The sequence below is a fragment of the Anser anser genome (genome assembly GCF_964211835.1).
Source record: "Anser anser genome assembly, chromosome: 13".
In the NCBI taxonomy this organism is placed as follows: Eukaryota; Metazoa; Chordata; class Aves; order Anseriformes; family Anatidae; genus Anser; species Anser anser.
The window spans coordinates 8,595,051-8,615,026 of NC_139734.1; the positions used below are offsets into that span (position 1 = coordinate 8,595,051).

The window sequence follows — 19,976 nt, forward strand, 5'->3', positions numbered from 1 at the left end:
TTGGCGGGGCGCGGCGTCGCTCGGCGCTGAGTCCCCGCCCCCTCCTCCCCGCCCCGGCCCGGCCGCGGCACGGCCCCGTTGCCCCGGCAGCCGTGACGTCACGGGCCGGGCGGAAGCTTGGCGGGCGGCGGCGTCGGGCAGGGGCGGAAGCGGCGCCGCTCGGCGGCGTGTGGGCGCGCTTCCGGTGCCATGGCGGAGGAGTGGCTGGGCGTGGAGGCGGCGGGCAGCGGCGGCGAGGAGGAGGAGGAAGAGGAGGTGAGCGGCGGCGGGACCCGCACCGCCGGCGTCCGGGGTGGCACGGGACCGCTGGCCGGGACCGGGAGCGGAACCGGGACCGGGGTTGGGATTGGGATTGGGGCCGGGGCCGGGGCCGGGCCCGGGCCGCGCAGTCCCGGCCTTCACGACCGCGTGCGCCGCTTAGCAGGGCCCGGAGGATGGCGACCGGCGGCACCGGCAGCTCCTGGAGGCGGTCAGCGCCCTGTCCGGGCGGAAGCGGTGAGCCCCCAGCCCCGCCGTGCCCCCCTCCCGCCGCCCCGGGCCCCTCCGCCTCGGCTGCAGCACGGGGAGCTGCTGGCGGCAGCGCTCGGGGGGCTTCTTCCCCCCTTTTCCTCTGTTTTATTCGCTTTTCCCGCAGGCGGAAGCTGGTGGAGCGCTCCGAGGCCAGCGGGCAGGTGTCCGAGTTCAACGTCAGCTGCAAAGGTGAGGGCCCCTCGGGGGCTCGGGGCTTTCCCCAGGTTTTTGCCCCCGGGAGGTGGTTGGATTCTCCAGGCCGGGCAGAGGAGACCCCCCCCCCGGGAGGCGCCGTGCTGGCCCTTCGGGCTGAAGGCGTCGCAGCCCGTAACAAATGGTATCAGAGCTCGTAATGCTGCCCAGCTCGGTCGCGGTGTGCCCGTGTCGATGTGCGGGATGACCTCACGTAGGTGCCGGGGAGAAGCTGGACCTGTCTGAGCTCCTGCAGCCCATCCGTGCCCAGTCCGCCCTGAGCAGCGTGAAGAAGGAGCTGAACAGAGTGAAGCAGAAGAAGGCGGTGGAGCTGCCCCTCAGCAAGGAGGAGCGGGAGCGGGTACGTGGGTCTGTGCGGGTGGCGGGCAGCAGGGGGAAGAAGTTCCAGCCGTAAGGGGCGGCTGGTTTGAGCCCCTGGGTGCTGCCTACTTCTCTCTAATGCTGCCTGGCTTTCCTCGTTCTTCAGGTCAGCTTCTCTACTCACCCTTTTCCCTTCTCGCGCCCATTCGCAGGTTGTGAGGGAGGCTGCCTACGTCAAGACCTCCAAAGACGTTGGCAAATGGCAGCCGGTGGTCCTGCAGAACCGTCGAGCGGAGCAGTTGGTTTTCCCTCTGAAGCAGGAGCTCGTGGCGGTTGCCCCCCTGGAGCAAGTGGTTTCGGCATGGAAGGTGGGGACTGTCACCTCTTGGGTGCGTTTCTCCTCCCTGCTCTTTAGCGCTCAGCACGTGGGTTGAGCCTGCTGGTGCCCGGTCTCTGCACTGAGCCAGGTGCTTGCTCACAGGCCTCAGCCACCTCTGGAGATGGAGGAGGGAATTAGTTTGCCAGGTAGAGCCCACCTGTAAGTCTTGGTCATGCTTTGGGCTTTGAATCCGAGTTCCCATGCAGGCCGTGTTGCTTGGTAGGAGAGGCTCCCACCCCTGGAGAGCTTTCCAAGGTCAGGGCAAGGTCAGATCCCACCAAGCTCCTAGCTTAACAGGCACCGCTTCCTCCGCCCGGAGCTCCCTCTCGGTTCATTTGGACACGGCGTTGTGGGGCCTGGGACTTCTGCTTGCTTGCGCCCTCCCATGGGCCTGCTCGAGCATCGGAAGGGATGGGGAGGTCTGTGTGGGTGCTGGCTCCTGCACTGCTCCGTGTTTCATCCTGTCTTGCTGTGCGATCTGTCCCACCGACAGCCACGAACTCCCCTGGAGCAGGAGATCTTCGGACTGCTCCACAAAACGCAGCAGCCCATCACAGACCCGCTGCTGACGCCGCAGGAGAAAGCCTCGCTGCAGGCAATGAGCTTGGAGGAGGTGGGTGGTTCTTTTTTTTTTTTTTTTTTTTATACCCCTGTGCTGGCCGGGTTGGCCCCTTCCTTTGCGCTTGCCCTTACGCTGTGCTCCCTGGCAGGCCCAGCGACGGCGAGCAGAGCTGCAGAAGGCTCGGGTCCTGCAGTCCTACTACGAAGCCAAGGCTCGGCGAGAGAAGAAGATCAAGAGCAAGAAGTAAGACCCTGACGTTGCCGGGCTCGGGGCGCTGGGGGGGGGACTGGGGCCCGGTGCGTGGGGACAGCTGAAGGGCGGAGGAAGGCCGAGCATCCAGCTGAAATGTTGCAGGGAAGCTGTGCTGCCCGAAACGGCACTGCCTTCCTAAAGAGGAGGCTGGGTGCTCGCGCCAGGAGGTCTCACTGCCTGCCCCCTCGTGCCGCAGGTACCACCGCGTGCTGAAGAAAAGCAAGAGGCGCAAGGCCTTGAAGGAGTTTGAGCTGCTGCAGAAGTCAGACCCTGAGGCCGCCTTGGCAAAGCTGGAGGAGCTGGAGCAGCTCCGGATGGAGGTGCTGCTCGCTTGCCTCTCCCTCATCCCTTGGGAGCTCGCCCTTGCTCAGGGTGCTCTTTGTGATGCTTCCTCTTCCTCTGCCTCAGGAGCGGATGAGTCTCAAGCACCAGAACAAGGGGAAATGGGCCCGCTCCAGGGCCATTATGGCCAAGTACGACCTGGAGGTGAGACGGAGCTTGGGGAAGGGGAGAACAGCTGAGGTGGGGCAAAGAAAGCGGACACCTTGTTTCTGGCCTGTGTTGGAATTGTCTCAACCCTTTCCCAGGCCCGCAAGGCCATGCAGGAGCAGCTGGCCAGGAACAAGGAGCTGATGCAGAAGGTGCGGGTGGAGCTGCCCGAGGAGGAGCCAGGTGATGTGCCTGAGGAGGACCTCACGTCTGTGACCGTCCCTATGGGTGCCAGCAGAGCAAATCCCTGGATGCTGGGCAAGCCCAGCGACCCAGCCAAGGAACCTGAGGTGCGAGAGGGTCTTGAAGACGCTGCAGTGCCTGGTGCTGTGGAGAGCAAGGAGGAGATGTCGGAGGAGGAGGAGGTGTCGGAGGAGGAGGCCCTGCTACAGGACTTTGAGCAGAAACGGCACGCGCGGCGGGCAGGGAGCCCTGAGCAGCACGGTGAGGAGCTCGCAGCCCTATGCAATGTCTGATGTGCTGCGGGGCTGGGCAAATGCGCGGTGGGTCGCGAGGGCTGCGTTTTCTTACAGCTGCCCTGCTTTCTTCCCTCCCTGCTCATGGGGTGGCTGTTTTCTTCTCTGTTGCCTTGGTGCGCAGGCACTGATGAGACGGAGGCAGTTTCTGACCCTCCGGGGGACAGCTCCGTGCACCCCATCTGTGACGAGGAGCAGGTGAGTGCAGGGATCGAGCTGCCTCCCCAGGCCCAGGAGGAGACCCTGCTGTCGGAGCAGCTGGACCGCGTGCAGACGATGAAGGACGTCGAGGCTCTGGCCTCCAAGGAGCCCTTGGAGGAGCAGGAGAAGCCAGCGGCTGTGGGAGCAGAAGAACGAGCACACCAGCAGGACAAAGGCAGAGCTGGGGCCCGGCCTGCCAAGAAACCGACAGCCAAGGAGAAAATGATTAGCCTGCAGTCCGTGCTGTCTGAAAAGCCCCAGGAGATTCAGTGCCCCAGCCTACCCGTGGTCATGGAGGAGGAGGTGAGCGGGACGGGCCCAGTCCTCCTGGGCCAGGAGCCGGCTGGCCGCCGGGCACTGACCCCTGTCTCCGCAGGAGGGTGGCATCGACCAGCGGGGGGTGATCACCGAGGCCTTTGCCGGGGATGATGTAGTTGCCGACTTCCACCGGGAGAAGAGCAAGGCGGAGCGGGACGCGAAGCCCCAGGCGGTGAACTTGGTGCTGCCGGGCTGGGGCGAGTGGGGAGGCACCGGCCTGAAGCCCAGCTCCAAGAAAATAAGACGGTAAGCGCCCACGGGCTGCGGCAGCGTGCTTCTGCCCAGCTCCAGGGCCTGACGTCTTCGTCCGCCCCCGGCAGGTTCCTGATCAAGCCCCCCCCAGCACCTCCCAGGAAGGACCAGCACTTGCCCCACGTCATCATGAGCGAGCAGCGCAACATCCATGCGGCGGCACATCAGGTGGGTGCTGCGCTGGCTCCTGGGCTGGCCTGGCATGTGGCCCATCCCCTGAACTTCCTGAATCCCCGCCTCCGAAGGGACCGTTCAATTTCCAGCTCTGACAACCCTGAGGGCAATGGGGCGGGAGGGTGGTGGGGGGAATTTACAGGTCTGTTCCTGGAGTGCTGCTGGGCCGTCTGTCCTGGAGCGTGGAGCGAGGAGGTCGGCAGGACGGGGGCCTGGGTGCATGGTGCAAGCTGGCTGTGGTGCGGTTGGAAGCGGTGTCAGCGTGGGAAGAAAGCAGCGCCGGGGTGCTGGGCCAGGTCGCTGGTGGCGCTACCCCCGCTGTGCCGTTTCCCCGCAGGTCAGCGAGCTGCCCTTCCCCTTTGAGAGGCACCAGCAGTTCGAGCAGAGCATCCGGACGCCCGTGGGCTCCACGTGGAACACGCAGCGTGCTTTCCAGAAGCTGACCTCCCCCCGCGTCATCACCCGGGCCGGCCACATCATCCAGCCCCTCTCTGCTGAGGACGTCACCTCAGCTGGCAGCGGAGCCAAACCAGTGCTAGAAATCGCTCCCAAGCAGCGAGAGCAGTCCTCTGGCCGCCCGCACAAGAGAGCACGGTAGCTCTCTAGGGCTAGGACTGGCCCGCGCAGCGCTGGGGAGCAGGTGGAGGGGCCGTGCCCGGGGGCTTCCCTCCCAGGGAGAGGCTCCTGGTTCTGTCAAGGGCTTTTTAATGCTCCTTCTGCAATAAAACTGCTGGGCTGCCGTGGCTGCGCAGGCTGTGTGGCCGCCCTGGGGACAGGACAGCTGGTGCCCTCCTGCCTGTCCTTGGGGCCCGACGCGGGGCAGGGTGGCTCGCCCCGGTGTAACGTGAACAGCTTGCTGGGGGTCAGGCCCGCGAGGTGCAGCCTGGGGGTGGGAGCCTGAAGAGGAGGTGGAGCCGCTGCCAGCACTGTGTTAGCGTTGGGCTAGGTCTCTACCCCTTGTTTTTGTCTTCAATGCCACAATTTTTTACATAAACAGTCGTCGTCTTGGCCGCGTTGGCTTTCTTGCAGCCTGCTGCAGCGAGCCCGGCCACGCGGCAACGCTTCTCAAGCCCTCCTGCTGCCCCAAGTAACTGCTGGCCGGCTCCAAGGAGCACAGAGAGCGGGGCTGCACGGCCCTGCTGCCACTCCACGCGGGCTGGTAGCGGGCTCTGCCCCAGCGCAGCCACCCGGCCATCTTCCTGCTGCGGAGTCCGGCCCCCCAGCTGAAGCCAGGCCCTTTCCAGAAGGCGGTGGCAGGGTGCTCGGGGTGTTCCCCTCCTGAGCACCAGGGATGTGGGGCTGCGGCCGAGGGCTGTGCCGGAGAGGCATAGTGAAACGGGAGCGGGCTCAGAGCCCTCCCGGCCTCTCCTCCCTCTTCCCACGTGTGCTGCGTTCGTGCCAGCTGGAGAAACTCCTGATCCTAAGCGAAGGAGGGACTTGAGGAGCTGCTTCTGTTCCCAGGAAACACGTCCCTTGCGCTGGGGACGCCTCCTCCCACCTTGGCACCGCAGCCAGGCTGGGTCCCGGTGTGTCCCTTGGGGCAGAGCCGTGCCACCGCCGTTCTGCCCTGCAGCCGCGTTGTGCAGGGGCCTGTCCCTCGTCCCCCGCGGCTGGGGCACGGGCACATGCAGGCTGACAGCAGCCGGCCCCGCGACTCGCTGGCTTCCCCGACCCGTAAATACGCCAGGCTCTTCCGCTCTGCGCCCGCACCCTGCGGGGGTGGCTGCTTCTGCTCCGAGCCGGTGTGGGAGTCGGGGAGCCCGCTGTGCCCAGCACAAGGGGCCGGGCGCTGCCCTCTGCCCGGGCCGTGTCCTTGCTGGGCTCCAGCTGGTGCATCGCTGGCTCTGCGCGGTGCCCCGGGGCTGCTGGATAACGCTGGCCGCGGATGGGGGCATGGTTGCGTTGCTTTAGTCGACACGGCTGAAAAAAAAAAAAAAAGAAAGGAAGCAGCGATCGTTTCCGTGCCACGGCACTGACGAGCCCCTCGCTGGGCTGGTGGCCCCAGCTCAAACCCCAGCTTCCTTCTGCTCCGGCTGCCCGAAACGCTGTGGGAAACCTTCGCCCCCCGGCCTCTGGGGACGTCACCGGGGGGCCACAGGGCGGGGGGCGGGGGGCAGTTCTTGTTTGTTTTAGTAAAACCTGGAGCGCCCTGAAGCCAGGGGAAGGCAGTGCCCGGCACGGGCTGCGCGCTGCTCCTCCACGTGCCTGCGGCCAGCTCCAGGCTCTCTGGCAGCCCTGGTGGGGTGGCTTCCTGGGGCCAGCCAGGTCCCCGTGGCACTGCTGGAGCTCCCCGGCTGCCCCACAGCAGCAGCAACGCGATGGGGCTCAGGCCGCTGCGAGGCAGGAGGACAGGACCTCCTGGGGTGCTGATCCTGGAGAGGATCGAGGTCAGCGCACCCGAAACGGGCTCGTGTCCCCATAGAGAGCAGCGGCCTTAAGGCTGTCGCGAGCTGTGACCGCCTGAAGCAGCGACTAGGACCTGCTGGCATACGGCCCCTCGGTCTGAAGGCAGCTTCGTGCTGGGTTTTGTCTGACGGGTCCTGCGGTGCGAGCACGGCCAATGCTCGGACGGCATCGAGAGGGGCGGCTTCAAGCTGCAGAGCTGGGGGTGCCTGGTCCTGCAAAGAAGGGCAGTGCTGGGGCGGACTGGGCTCGAACTGGGGCTTCAAGGATCCGGAAATGCTTCCAAAATAAATCCATAAAGCGTCGGTGTAAGCTGCTTGGGATGAGTTACAGGAGGGACCCAGATGCAGCCGCATCTCCTGCCAGCGCTTTGGGCTCGCCCGCTCCTGGTGCTGCCACGCTCCCCCGCCGAGAGCAGGTTGTGTCCCCCGGTGTCCCCGCAGAAATAAAATTGCAGGGCGCGGGGATGTCAGCGCTTGGTTTTTAATTAAAAAATAAATCAGGATCTGCAAAATGCTGCAGGAAAGGGGGATGGCGGGGATGCCCACTGGCAGCTGCCACGGCAGCAGGGAGGAGACGGGGCCGGACACTCCCCGCTCTAATCCCCTTCCTGCAGCACGCTCATGCCCTGCCGCCGCGCATCGCCACGCCGGGGCTCGGCTGGGGCGAGTCTGAAGGCAACCAGGAGGAGAGAAAAACACCGGCCTCCGCCGGCCATCTCCGCCGGCACAGGAGCCCGCGGAGAGCAGCGGCGCTGTTAATGCGCACTCCTCCCTCCCGCCGCGCAGGCACGGCGTCCCTCGAGAGGGCTGCGAGCGGCTGCAGTTTGCTCTTACTGGCCTACTTTCAGGGCTACGTCAAAGCCAGGTTTACGGAGCGGGGAGCCTGGGTGAAGGCGGCCGAACCGCTCCTGGCTCCGGCAGGGAGCGCCCGGTGATGGGACGGGGACGCGGCTCCGCTGGGGCGCCTCCAAGCTGCCCCGGGGCGGGGACCCTGCGGGCACCCCGGGGGGAGAGAGATGATGCCGATGCTTCGGCCATGCCGTGCTCGGGCTCCAGCCGGCCCTTGAGACCAGCGGGAGCCGACTGAAATGAAAAGGCAGATTAAAAATGAGCAAATAAAGGGGTTTCGTGGTTGTTTTCTTTTCTTCCTTCCTTTTTATATTTTATTTTTTTTTTATGTTTTCTAGCATAGGCTATAAATAACCTGTAAAGTATTTCATCCGGGCTATTTCTGAGGGTGAAATTTCAGCCCCCGGTGAAGGCCCCCCGGCTTTGCATGCCGCGGGAGCGCCTGAGTGTGCCCGGGGTGCCCCTGGCCGTGGCAGGGCCCCCGTGGCCGTCAGAGGGTCCCGCGCTGCTCCCTTACTTTGGATCGGGGATCTCCGGCACGGCGCAGCAGAGCTCCCCCGCATTCCTCCCCGCCTCCTCCCCCGGTGCCGAGGGCAGGGGTGAGCTGCGGGCCCCCTCCTCCCGGGGCTGCCTCTGGGAGCGGGGGGCACGGGGGGCACCCGCAGCCCTCGCGGTGCCCGGCCGCGCATCCCGGCCTGCACAGCCGCCGCGTTTCCGTGGAGATGGCATCTCCCGAGCCCGCACAGCCTGAGCGGGAGGGTTTCCATGGAGATGCCGTATCCAGCACGGCACAACCTGAGCCAGAGATTGCTGCCGGGATGCTGTAGCTGGGACCCTCGCACCCGCAGCGGGGCTGTTCCCGGTTGGGGTGGCGAAGCGCTTCCCCTCCCTTGGCGGGGGGGAGGTGGGACGCCGTCTCCCACCAGCCTTGTCAGCCCTGCTCGGGGTAGGGGGGGACCTCGTCACTCGGGTCATGCTGTAGGGGCACTTTCTGGGTCTTCCCGAGGTGACGGGTACCCACCCGTCCCCAGGCACCTGTGGGGATAGGGGGAAAGTCCCCGTGCCCCCCTGACGAGCGCGCCCCCGCTGCCACCTGCACCTCACAGGTTTCCCCACCCACAGAGCTGCTCTGGGGCACGCTGCTAGCAGGGATGGGGGATGAGAGCCCCGGGACAGCTGTGTGACACCAGCGCACCTTGCTGTGAGCCAGGGACCAGCCACAACAGAGCTGCAGCACTAACACCTCCCGTGGGGCTGAGGGTCCGCCGCGGACGAAGGCTTTAACGCAAGGAACGGGGCGAGCGAAGGTCCCCGCCGTGTGCTGCTGCACAGGATCCACGCCACAGCCGGCGCTACGAGCACAGCTTCCTTCCAAAGGCAGCTGACGCAGAGCTCACCGAGTGGGGCTGCGATCGCCCCCCATCCTCAGGGGTGCTGAGCTGGGGCTGGGGAGCTGCCCCCCCTCGGCCTGGGGCCACGTCCTGCAGCCGGGCGCTGGCGGCCACCCCGGCCTGCAGCTCCCGCGTCCCCAGGGCTGCTGTCAGCGCTGTCAGCGTCTGCAGGCACGTGCTGTCAGACGCAGCATGTGCCGCCTTCAAAGGCCGGCTCTCTTTGTCTGCGACTACAATTAGGAGCGCTCAGCGCCTCTTGAAGCCAGACCTGGGGATTGCGGAGCTGAAGGACAGAAAATAAAGGACCCAAGGCTCCAGCGTGGCAGCCCCGGAGCTGCTGAGGAGCAGGGTCAGGCTCGGATCTCCTCCCTTCCCTGTGCCTGTCGTCCCAAATCCTCACCGCTCCGTGGTGTCCTCGTGGTTTAGGAGAAGCTAAAGACTTCTCCTGGGCCAGGGGGCTGCTGGCGGCCGAGCGAAGGAGGGCAGCGTGGGCAGCGTACGGACTGCACACCTCCTGCTACAGCCCAGCCTGCCTTGCCTCTCACCATAGCCGATGCCTCACTTTTCCCAAGAGCGAGCCTGGTGGGGTGCATGGTGAGGAAGGGGCTGTGTCTGCACTCCCTGCGGCACCCACGCGAGGTCCGAGGCAAAGCAACCCAAAGCCCCCAGCTGCGAACCCCTCTTCCCAGCGCCAAATAACCACTGCTGTGGCTGGGGCCAAAATGCAGACCTCTGAGCCTGCGGGGAGGGACGGCAGCCTCCTGCCCCGCTCCTCCGTCCCCGAGGTGCGAGGAGGGGGGCAGGCGGCCGCTGGTCCAGCGGGAGAAGTTCTCATATTTTAGCTGCACCTTCAAACACGCTGCACAAGTGTTTGCGGTTGTAGTCAGGATGGCCCGCGGAAAAGCGGGCAGATGAAGTCTGTAGTGAGAGCTGACACCTTTTATTGCTGTTACTACACCAATAAAACCTCGCCGAGCCGGCTGCCCGGTGAGGACGGAGCGGCACGCAGGCTCGCTTTGAAGCTGCAGGAAAAGCCCCAGGAAACCCAGAGAGAGGCCACCAGACCCCGCGGCAACCAGCTCCCTCAGGCCAAAGCCCTCGCCGGCCTCGGGGCCACTTGCTCGGCCACGGCTCCGTCTCGGGGCCAGGCCCTGGGGCAGGGATGCCCAAGGCAGGACAAGCCCAGCGACGGGCCCCGTGTCCCGTGGGGCGTGCGGCTGGGCACGGCGCGGTGCCAGGAGCAGAAAACCCGCAGCCACGAGCACCGGGTGGGCTCCGGGAGGAGGCTTGCGGTGCAGGGGGTCTCGCCGGTGGGGTCAGGGGGAGCCGAGGAGCCGTAGGTGCTGCCCGTGGGGGTTGTGGGGAGACCTCGGGTCTCACCTGGTGGGGGACGCTCCTTGTTCCCCAGAATTTCCTGTTTTCCTGGAGTACCAGCGTAAAAGCTGCAGGATTTTTCAGCGACACCTTTTGGAGCCCCCGGGTGTAAATCATCCTGTCTCGGAGACGTTACGACGTTAACGCGGTTCGAACTAAACCGGGCAGGAGCAGGGCTCTGCTCGGGGACGTGACCGTGGGGCGCAGAGCCCCCCTGGCAGGCGCCGCGCATCCCCTGCGAGGCCAGCTGCAGGACGGGGCTATTATTCAAACCGTGTGTTTTTAATTGCGCCGCGATGCAAATAAGGCTGCTCCGGGTAAACTCGGCGGTGCGGCTGTTGCAGCAGCGGGCTCCCGGACGCTCCGGCCTCCCAAACCTGCCTCTCACCGTCCTCTCCCGCCCGCGTTTCGCACCGGGCTGGAGGCGAAAGGTAGGAGAGGAGCTGGGGGGGGGGGGAAGGCGGCGGTGAGGGCAGAGGCACCGGGAGCGGCGGGGGAGCCCCGTGCCGCCCTCCCGTCCCGCCGCCGGTGCTTCGGGCGCTGGGCGCCTTCGCTTTCCGTGCCCTTCCCGGAACGAGGAGGGGGCTGCAGCCCGCAGCCGGCCTCGGGAGCGGCCGCACAAAGGAGGCGGCGGCGCCGGGGCTGCCACGCGTGGGGCCGGGCGCTGCGGGGCCGCGGCTGCTGGGGCCCGGGTCGGGGCCGCTCGGAGGCCGCGGCCCGGGCGGGTGGTGGGGGGGGGGGGGAGGACCGGGGGGGCGGCCCCGGGCCGGGGCAGGCTGTCAGCCGGGGCGCTGCGGGGCGGGCCCGGCGCCGCGGCGAGGCCGGAGCAGGCCGGGGGCCGGGGGCGGGGGGGCGCGGCGGGCACTGCCCGGGCCCGGGGAGAAACTCGCGGCCCCGCCGCGGCGCCCGGTGCCCCGCGTGGCGCGGGGACGGCCCCGCTGCACGGCACGGCCTGGGGCGGGCACCGGCACCGGGACCGGCAGCGGGACCGAGACGGGGACTCGGGGGGGGGGGGGGGGGGCTGGGGGGGCTCCGAGCGCCGTGCCGGGGGGGACCCCCCTCGGCCGGTGCCCCGCGGGGCCGCGCTGCCGTCGGCCCGGGAGTGGCGGCGGGGGCGCCGCGCTCGGTGCCGGCGGAGGCTCGGCGCTGCCCGTCCAGCGCAGCCCGCTCCGGGCGTGGAGCGCCCGCCCCCCGCCGCCGCCGCCGCCGCCGCCTCCTCGCCGCCCTCCCCCTCCGGGTGCGGAGCGCGGCTCCCGCCCCGGGTGCGGGTGGCGGTGCCCCGGCCGTGTGTGTGCGCGGTGCGTGTGTGTGTGCCCGTGTGCGTGTGCGCGGGGCTCCCCCCGCGCCGCGCCGCCGCTGCCGTCCGCCCGTGGGGCGCGGAGCGGAGCAGCGCGGCCCCTCCCCGCCCGGGGAGCGGCCTCCCCTCCCCTCCCCTGCCCCGCCGTCCCCTCCCCTCCCCGCGCCCCCTCCCCCGGGCTGTGCCGGGCGCGGAGCCCCCTCCCTCCCCCTGCCTTCCCCCCCCCCCCCTCCCCTCCCCGCCGCCCGTTCCCTCTCCGGACTCGGCTGGCTCCGCACAGCGCCCCCCCCCCCGCGCGGGCAGGGCTGGCCGCGGGGCACGCCGGGAGTTGTAGTCCGCGGGGCGGCGCGGCGGGCGGCCGGGCGCGGCGGGCGGACTACGGCTCCCGTCAGCTCCCGCGGCGGCGGCTCGCTCTCGCCCTCACACTCCGGCTGCCGCTGCCAGTGTCTCCGCCGCCGCCGAACCGCCGCTCGCCGCGCCGGGGTCCGACCCGCCGCCTCGGGCACGGGGCCCGCCTCGGCCCGCCGCCCCCGCCGCCCAGCCCGGCTCGGGAAACAGGTGCGTGCCCGCCCCCCCGCCGCCCCGCTCCGGACGCCCGGCCCCGCTCCGCCCGGGCACCCCGGGCCCGTTCGCCCCGCACCCACCGCCGGGACCGGGGGCGGCGGGGACCGGCGGGGGGGTGCCGGGGAGGGGGGGGCGCGAGGCGGACGGGGCGGGCGTCCCGACCCCGCGCCCCGCCGGCCGGGGTCTCCATGGAAACCGGTCCCGGGACACCTCGGAGCGGGCGGCGGCGGCGGCGGGGTGGGGGGGGGGGTGGGGGGGCGGCGGCGTCCTGCGGCGGGACGGCGGCGGCGGGCGGGGGCCGCGGGCGGTGACAGCGCCGGGGCCGCCGCGCTCTGCGCTCCGCTCCCTGCCCCGCGACGGCGCCGCGTGCCGCTGCCCAGCCTCGCGCGGCGGCGCCGGCACCGGCACCGGGACCGGCGGCACCTGCCGCTACCGGGGCGGCGCGGGGGGTCCCGGGGCGCGGCGGACGGCGGCGGGGCCGGGCGGGGCGGGGCGGGGCGCGGCGGGGCGCAGCGCACCCGGGGCGGCGGCGGCGGCGGCGGGACGGCGGCGCCGGGCGCTCGCGGAGTTTCGCGGCGTGGCCCCGCGGCCGTCCCCGCCGCCGCTACCGGGGGCCGCCGGCGCCTGGCGGCGAGTCCCCGTCCCGGCCCGGCCGCGCTGGCGGAAGAGCCCTCCCCGGGGGCAGCGCGGCGGCCGCCGGCTCCATATTCGGGGCTGCCCCGCTGCGGCGCCCCACGGCCCTGCCCGGGGCCGCGGCGAGCGGCCCCGGGGCCAACTGTTGAACCGGGGACGGGCCCGGGGGCGGCGGGGCCTGGGCCGCGGCGGGGCCGCGGGGTGCCCGGGTGGAGCCCCCCCCCCCCCCCCCCCGCCCCCGGCTCCCCCGCCGCCCGCCCCTCGCCGCGGCTGCCGGGGCCCGGCCTCACCGCGGGGCTGCGGCGGCCGCGGGGACGGGGACGGGGGCGGGGGGGGTCCGAGCCCCGGACTCCGTCCCCGCCCGGCCGTGGCGGGGCTGAGGCCGCCGCTGGGGCCCCGCAGCTCCGGGGCGGGCTCGGCGCTGCCGCCGCGGCTCCGCGGCCGGCCGAGCGCATCGCGGGGCGGGAGGGGCCGGGCCCCCGCCCCGCTCCCCGTGCCCAAGGTGAGCGGGCCCGCAGCGGCGGCACCGGGACCGGCACCGGCACCGGGAGGAGGCGCTTCCTGCCGCCGGCCTCGCCGGAGAGGAAAAGCCCAACTCCTCCGGCGGCGTGTCGGTACCCGGCAGGTCGGTCGGCGAGCCGATCCCGTGTCCTCGTCTGACCGCGGGCGAAACCCGTTCGGGAAAGCGTCGCCGGGAGGTCTGCCGGGCTCCGAGCGCGGGACGGGGCGAGTCGCTCCTCTCCCTCGGCATCCGCTCTCGGGAACCATTGTTCCCGCTGGGTGCTGCCCGAGCTGGGGGGGACGCGAGCGAGGCGAGGGCTCCCGCACCCCGCAGCCTGCCCCGCGCCGCCCCGCACCGCGCTTCGCTGCAGCTCGGCCGCTCCCGGTGCCTGCGCGGCACTACCGGCAGCGTGCTGCCCGCTTGTCCGCCTGCCCCCAAAGGCTCCTTTCTGGGAAGGTTTCCGGGCCCTGGCGTGGTTTGGCCTTCGGGAGGAAACCGCCACGGGCACCTCTGGGCTCTGGTGCTGCGGCTGGGAGGCTGCGCTCCGGCCGTGGCGTCTTCTACGCCGTGGGCCTTTCCAGGTGCGGTCTCAAAAACGTTTTACGGATAGCCGTGTGTAGTGGTATTTATTTTTCCCCCCATCCCTTTAAAATCCACTAGGATGGGCTTTTCTGGGACAGCCCAAGTGCCTCAAGCGAGTCAGGCTCTGGTGACAGAAGTTGTCCAGCAGCCGGGACGTGCCATTAACAGAGCACTCGATGTGCACCAAACTTTTTTTTTATTTTACACAGGGATGGATTTTCTTTTTCTTTCTATTTTTTCCCCCCCAATTCATCACGCTGAGTATTTATAATTGCTTACGGTGTTACTGTGTCTTTAAATCAGCTTAAGCAAATGCGTGCAGGCAAAGCCTGGCTCAGCACCGCAGCGGTCCGGGGCTGTGCGGCCCCCGGGGAGACCAGACCCAGCGCAGGGCTGCTGCCGGGGCCGGGGCCGGACCCAGCGCCTCACGCCTGCTTCCAGCAAAGCGGAGACAGACAGACCTGTCCCTGCTGGGTTTTGTTCTCCTAATAATTGCTGCTTGCCAGTTTGGCCACAATTTCTGACCTCTCCGTGAGAAATGCACAGTAAAGCACTGTCTTTTTTTTTTTTTTTTAATTTTGCTGCATATGATACCCTGTGTGGGTCCTGGGAGAGGACCATCATGATTTACTTATTTATTTTTTGTATGCAGTTCTCTTTAAAGGGGTTTTCTGAAACACCGTTTGGGGCTGAATCTCTGCTGCTGCATTTCAGGCAGCGCCCCGGCTGGCACTTGCTCTGGACTTGTGTCCCTCAAATGGACGCCTGACAATCACACATAAAAAAAAACAACAAATATATTTTCTTGCCTGTGTTACTAATGGCAACGAAGATTGCCAAAGTGAGCAAACTATCGTGAGCAAATGAGACTGTCCCTGTTGATGCAGATCATTTCCTCCTGACCCATCTGTGCCCCACCGAGGGGCAGCAGGGGCACGTTCCTCCTGATTCCGCTGGTTTTGCTCACGTCGAAGTAAGCGGGTTGCAGGCGGCGAATGCCCAACGGCAAGTCCCGCTCGGCTTTCCTGCAGCTGACATCATTTTACGATTTCGTTGCGGGGGAAAAAGTGGCATTCTGGGTTTTGCTCCTCTCTGGGAAGGAGTGTTACAAAGGTGTCTCCCGTGGGTGTGTTTCCAGGGTCAAAGTGCATCCCTGCCGGCCTCCCACAGTGCCCCCTGGCCAGCCGCGCTGTACAGCACCTTGGAAATCCCAGCGACTGCGTCCTCCCGATCTCCTGCTGCCGAGGGATGCGCCGGACTTTTTCAGTACGCTCAGACGGGAAGGTCTCCCTTCCCTTCCCTTTCTCTGAGCCGCTGTCCCAGTTATGCCGCAGGGAAGCAGAGCCGACGGGCAGCGTTGTGCCCTGCCCGTCAAGAGCTCGGCCCCCAGCTGGGTGCATCTCTTTGTCTGCTCAAAGTGACCCAAAGTGGGATCTCCAGAGCTTGCCCTTGGCCTTGCGAGGTTTGCTTCGTGGTGCTCTGAGAGCGGCGTGGGCAGGCGGAGCTGCCGTTCGCTCTGGGGGAGCTTGCTGTCACCTGTAGTCCCACGCTGCGCATCGCCGCGTTGCTTGAGGGCGCTGCACAGCACCGTCATACCTGCCCAGAGCCCGAGCAGAGGGAAGCCTTGTGCCGTCAGCTGGGAGGTTTGAGGAGGCTGGCCGCTGCTGTTTTGGTGCCTGTCAGCTCCTACCTGGCCTAGGCAGGGCACAGTGGAGACAGCAGTGACGGGTCAGCATGTAGCTCAGCTGCTGGTGCTAGGGTGGAGGAGAGGAAAGGTAAGCATCTTAAAATCCGAGCCATTTCAATACTTGGAAATGTATAGAGCGGTAAAATATATAAAAAGCCTGTTGGGGGAGTAAAGACAGCACGGTCCTAAAGCTGAATGCGTTTGCAGCGTGAAAAAGCGGCTGGCGCAAGCCGTCCCTGCGAAGAATGGGGAAAAAACGCCGCTCTGTACCTGCCTGGGTCCACCCAAGGCACCGGGGCAGAGTGTGTTCAGAATCACGGCTCTGGCTGGCTTGGTCCCAGAAGTACGGAAAGCAGGGCTGCACCAGCTGACAGCGTAGATGTGACACCCGTTAGGGTGCACGCTGACAGCAGCAAACTAACTCAGCGTGGAGTTTGTCGGGAAGAAAACAAAGCCCTTGTTACCTGTGGCTCGTGGCAGCCTGGGGAAGTTGGCCTAGGTGTCTGCCAGCGCGAGCGCTGGAGAGGCTGAGCACCGCGTCCCATCAGGGAGCTGGGCTGGCTGAGGAATCGCTGTTATTTGCAGAGGGGCGGCTTCCCGTTTGCAAATCCGTTTTCCTTCGCGACTACTCACACACCTCTGCCGCGTTAATGCCAGGGTGGGAGATGCAAGCGCGAGGGGCAGCATCGCAGTCAAAAACGTAGTTAGGAAGCCTGGCAACTCACGTTAGGATCCCTGAGGGTGAGGAGCAGGCGTGATTTTTAACAGTGCCCAGCATGGAGATGACATGGGCTTAATTCTCTGCGGCTGCTGGGGAGCTGCTGGGTAAAGTTAAAAGCAGCCTGTCCTGCCATCCTCGACAACTAGCGTTGCCTCGGCGCTGCTGGGATGTTAGGGCGAGGAGGATTTCTCTATAGGTAATTACGAGAAAGGATCTGTTCCCAAAGAACTTCATCTCAGGAAACTTGTTTCCATAGACTGTATGGCTGTATTCCAGCCTTGGGTTAAGTCCTGACTTAATTCAAGGGGACTTCGTGTGCAGTTAACTTGAGCAAAAGCACGGTTTTACTACAAAAAAGACATCTAATGCTTTGCTGCTTCTGGAGCCTGGCAGAGACTGGTTTGCATAGTAGCGTCCTGTCCATTTGCAGAGCAACAAGGGGTTTTGTCGTAATGAACAAAAAAAAAAATTACAATGCTTTTAATGAAGTTAATTCATTAGTGTTCGTTTCATTGAAAATCTCTCTGAGTGCTTGCTGTCGAAGACAAACGTGTTCAGCACCTTTCTTGCTGGCAATTCTTAGAGCACGTTTTGCTTTGAGAGGTGAACGAACTTTAATATCACACGATGAGCCTCTCTCCATGCAAAATGTGATGTTGATGGTCTTATTTCATTCTAAACTCATTTTCTTTGGAGTTAATTAGAATTGGCTGGGCACCTATTTAGCTAAATCAAAATAAGACTGTGGTTTCATATACACTTCTTTTGGCAGAGGTTCTGGATTAAACAGATTCTGTGCCAGGCTGCACCCCCTCTCCCTCTTGGTGAACCTGATCTAGGAGCTAGTATGGGTTTAAACCCAGCCAGCCAGGGGAAAAAAAAAAATATATATATCTGTTTTTAAACACAGATCAGCAACCTGGTCAAGTTTACCGGGGCACCCCATGGTTTCAGTGGCATGGTTGAAGGGGTGAAGGGAGAGAAGGGCTTCGGTGGTTTCTGCTACTCGAAGACACGTATGAGAAACCATGCCCTAGTTGTGTTCTCCAAGGGGTTCCTACTGGTTTAATTACATCCGTTTAAAGTCGTTTCAAGCTGAACCAGTGTAGAAGAGGGTTTGCTTGTGTTGACTCAACTAAAAGTCTCCTTCGATCCAGGCACCCTGCAGCTGCTCTTTCTGGCTTGGCGTTGCACAGGGAGCCTGCTCTTCCCTGCGTTTCTCAAACAAACTTCCTAGTCGGTGCTCTGAAGGATGCTCTTCTTTTGCCGTTCCTTCCAGTTTGTGTTTGAGAATGTGCCTGTTGTTTTCCCCGTGTTTTATTCCTTCTCATACTCGAAATCTTGTTTTTTCATCTTTTTTTTTTTTTTTCTGTTCCCTTTTCATTCCCTGTGGAATGTCTGTCTTTGGCACGTGTCCCACATCATCCGTAGAGGGTAGAGACCAAGAATTCGTGAAACAGCGTCTATCTCTGTTGCTGTGCCCCCCTGGCTCTCTTCTAGTGGCCATCCCGCCTCCTCTGTTGGCCGGTTCTTACTCGAGTACTCAAGCCGTGTCATTTCTCCCAGCCCCCTGCACCGCCTTGTTACCGCTTCCCTCGCCAGACCTATTCTCGGGCCATGCCTGTGCCGTGCTTGTTTTGATGCTTCAGCTTGCCTCCAAACTTCTGTCCTGCGCCGCACAGCCCTGCGCGTCCCCTTCCCCACTCGCACAGAAGGTCCCTTTTGATTTCTCCCGAAACATCTGTCCTGTCGCTGTGCTCAGGGGCAGAAACTTTCTCCTCCCCTTCTTTCAGTTTAGCCTAAGATGGTGAAATCCCCGCAGATTGTTTGTTCCCCTATTTCCTTTATGTTGCATTTCTCTCCAAGCATCGAAAGACTCCTCCCCTTCCTGCTCCAAGCCACCTCTCATTCTCTTTGGGTATGACCCTGCTGTCTGGCTTAGAATTGGCCCAGCTCCCCTTTCCATTATATAGTATTTCTTCCTTCTTACAGCGTGGCTCTTACTAGATTTCCCCCTCTTCTTGTGGCTCCCGATTTCCACCGTTTTGTTCACTCGTAGACTCGTATGTGCAGATGTGTCTGTCGCTTCTTTTTTAGCCAGCAAACTGCCTTGCCCCCGTTTCTCCTGTGCGCCTGGCCTTTCTTTTCCATTTTTGGAGGATCCCTACTGGCATACTTGGGCTTAGGCGAGGACACCTGGCAGCAGCTGCGTTCAGAGGGCGCAGTCAGTTCGGCCTGAAGGTCCCTCTGCAGCTAGTTTCAGCATAAAGGGATCGTGCAAGCCACTTCTTGTCCTGTTCACAGCTTGTGTCGCCAGGATTTTGTCAGGGAAAAGACAACTGACAGAGATTTGGGATCACGTGTCCCTTTTAGCCTCTTCCCACTCTCACCCGCTGCACCAAGAACGCCCCTCTGCCTCTTTGCCTGCTTTCCCTTCGCGTGTTTACTGTTAATGTGAATCGGGAACCCCTTTGGCGGCATCTCTGACGCTTGCAGTCAGTCCTGCTCGGTTCGACCTGCTTAGTGCTGTAGATCCTCTCCTCCTTCCTTGCCTTTTCCCTGATACGACTTCAGCAGCAAAGCTGCCTTAATGCTTGAACACCCAGCGCTGCACGATTGGCTGTGATATTCTCCCTCAAAAGCTCCACCCAGCCGACGGTGCATCGCGGATGCTCACAAGTCTCTGTGTTTCCTCGTGTTTTCCACCCGTACCTCCACTGAATACCAGCACCTTCCCAACAGAAGGTGCTGTTGTGCTGGGGTGTGGAGGTATTCGCTTAACGGCACGTCTGATGGCACTGCTGGCAAGCCTCTGCCCCCCCTCTCGGGTTCCTCAGCTGCTTCCTCGTTTGAGTTTTTCCGCGTTGAACCTGGCCCATGCTGGTTTATCAAAGTAATACGAAGCCTTGGGGATGTCCGTGTTTGAACAGGCCATCATCTTGGGCGAAGGTCTGTCTCGAGGCTCTCTGTCCTGTGGGAAGAAAACCGGGGGAATCTTGCAAAGGATATGCATGTGCGTGAGGTTTCACCTGTGTGAAACTCGTGAGGTAGCCTGAGGCATTTTGGCAATAAAGATCTTTGATAAGAGGATGAGCGGACTGTGGATCCTGTCCTGAGGCACTGCTTATTTCTTGTAGCCGCCTTCCAGCCATGAAGCGTCTCGGACGTTACACCCACCCTGCCTGGTGATGAAACTGGGATAAGCGTGGTTGAGTGGTTGTCCTGGCAAGAGTTACCAATTCTCTGTTCTACGCTTTTTCTTTTTTTTTGCTCTCTGTAGGCAGAGTGGCCCCTCGAGCCCCAGCAGGCCCTGGTCGGTGACGAGCAGTTGTCATGATCTCTACAGCACCTCTCTATAGCGGGGTGCACAACTGGACCAGCACAGAGCGGATTCGCATGTGTGGCCTCAACGAGGAGAGGTGAGGTGCGTGGGTGGCTTGGTGGGGGAAGGAGGTGGAGGAAGTGAGCGAGGGGTCTGGGAGAGGGGCTACGGGGGGGGCTGGTGCTCTCGGCCACTTTTAGTAGGGAATCGGGCTGAGGGGTGAGGGCTCCGCTCTCTGCAGAGGACCCATGGGCTGCGTCCGGCTGCGCCGTTGGGTCGCAGGGCTGCGCTGCTTGCGCACGCTGTCGGCTTCATCAGACTTGTGCTCTTAACCGCAAGGGAAAGCAAAGAGCTTGACCCACTGTGAGCCAAGCTACTAAGAGCTTTCAGTGACCCAGGAGGGTTAGTGCAGACCTAACGATTAGATGGGAGAGTTGTGACATGCCACCAACCAAATAGGAGATTAGGGAGGATTAGTGGCCCGAAGGCAGAATCGATCAAGGCTAGCTCCTAACCTGTCCCA

General features: G+C 64.5%; 2 protein-coding genes across 5 annotated transcripts in view; both read left to right on the forward strand.

Moving 5' to 3' along the window:
* Positions 1 to 127: 127 nt before the first annotated feature.
* UTP14A (UTP14A small subunit processome component) lies at positions 128 to 4,904 on the forward strand. 3 transcript variants are annotated; one of them, XM_083797548.1, is made up of 14 exons: positions 128 to 255; positions 425 to 495; positions 635 to 699; positions 921 to 1,063; positions 1,236 to 1,391; positions 1,896 to 2,015; positions 2,113 to 2,207; positions 2,413 to 2,536; positions 2,625 to 2,702; positions 2,804 to 3,149; positions 3,306 to 3,685; positions 3,759 to 3,946; positions 4,021 to 4,120; positions 4,464 to 4,904. In XM_083797548.1, exons 1-14 carry the CDS (start codon positions 190 to 192, stop codon positions 4,722 to 4,724), a joined length of 2,193 nt encoding a protein of 730 aa, XP_083653674.1. In that variant the 5' UTR covers positions 128 to 189; the 3' UTR covers positions 4,725 to 4,904. The 3 variants fall into 3 exon arrangements, with proteins under 3 accessions (XP_083653674.1, XP_083653673.1, XP_083653675.1); XM_083797547.1 differs by having other exon boundaries at positions 172 to 255; positions 422 to 495; XM_083797549.1 differs by having other exon boundaries at positions 174 to 241; positions 423 to 495.
* A 4,307-nt stretch (positions 4,905 to 9,211) lies between these two features.
* The window catches only part of BCORL1 (BCL6 corepressor like 1), a 30,940-nt gene continuing 20,175 nt past the window's right edge, over positions 9,212 to 19,976 (forward strand). Inside the window, exons 1-2 of one of the 2 annotated variants that reach the window (XM_083797245.1) lie at positions 9,212 to 10,576; positions 19,412 to 19,550. In XM_083797245.1, coding sequence (XP_083653371.1) covers positions 19,465 to 19,550 — 86 coding nt within the window. In that variant the 5' untranslated portion in view covers positions 9,212 to 10,576; positions 19,412 to 19,464. Of the gene's footprint in view, positions 10,577 to 11,761; positions 12,001 to 19,411; positions 19,551 to 19,976 lie in introns of those variants that run through there. The other variant, XM_083797244.1, reaches the window with a different exon arrangement.

What these genes read in the sequence shown, in the direction of transcription:
- UTP14A (XM_083797547.1), top strand. Translation starts at nt 190, where the DNA reads ATGGCGGAGGAGTGGCTGGGCGTGGAGGCGGCGGGCAGCGGCGGCGAG. An exon ending in GTTCAACGTCAGCTGCAAAG is followed by an intron (nt 700 to 920) that starts GTGAGGGCCCCT and finishes GACCTCACGTAG; the next exon opens with GTGCCGGGGAGAAGCTGGAC. An exon ending in AAGTGGTTTCGGCATGGAAG is followed by an intron (nt 1,392 to 1,895) that starts GTGGGGACTGTC and finishes TCCCACCGACAG; the next exon opens with CCACGAACTCCCCTGGAGCA.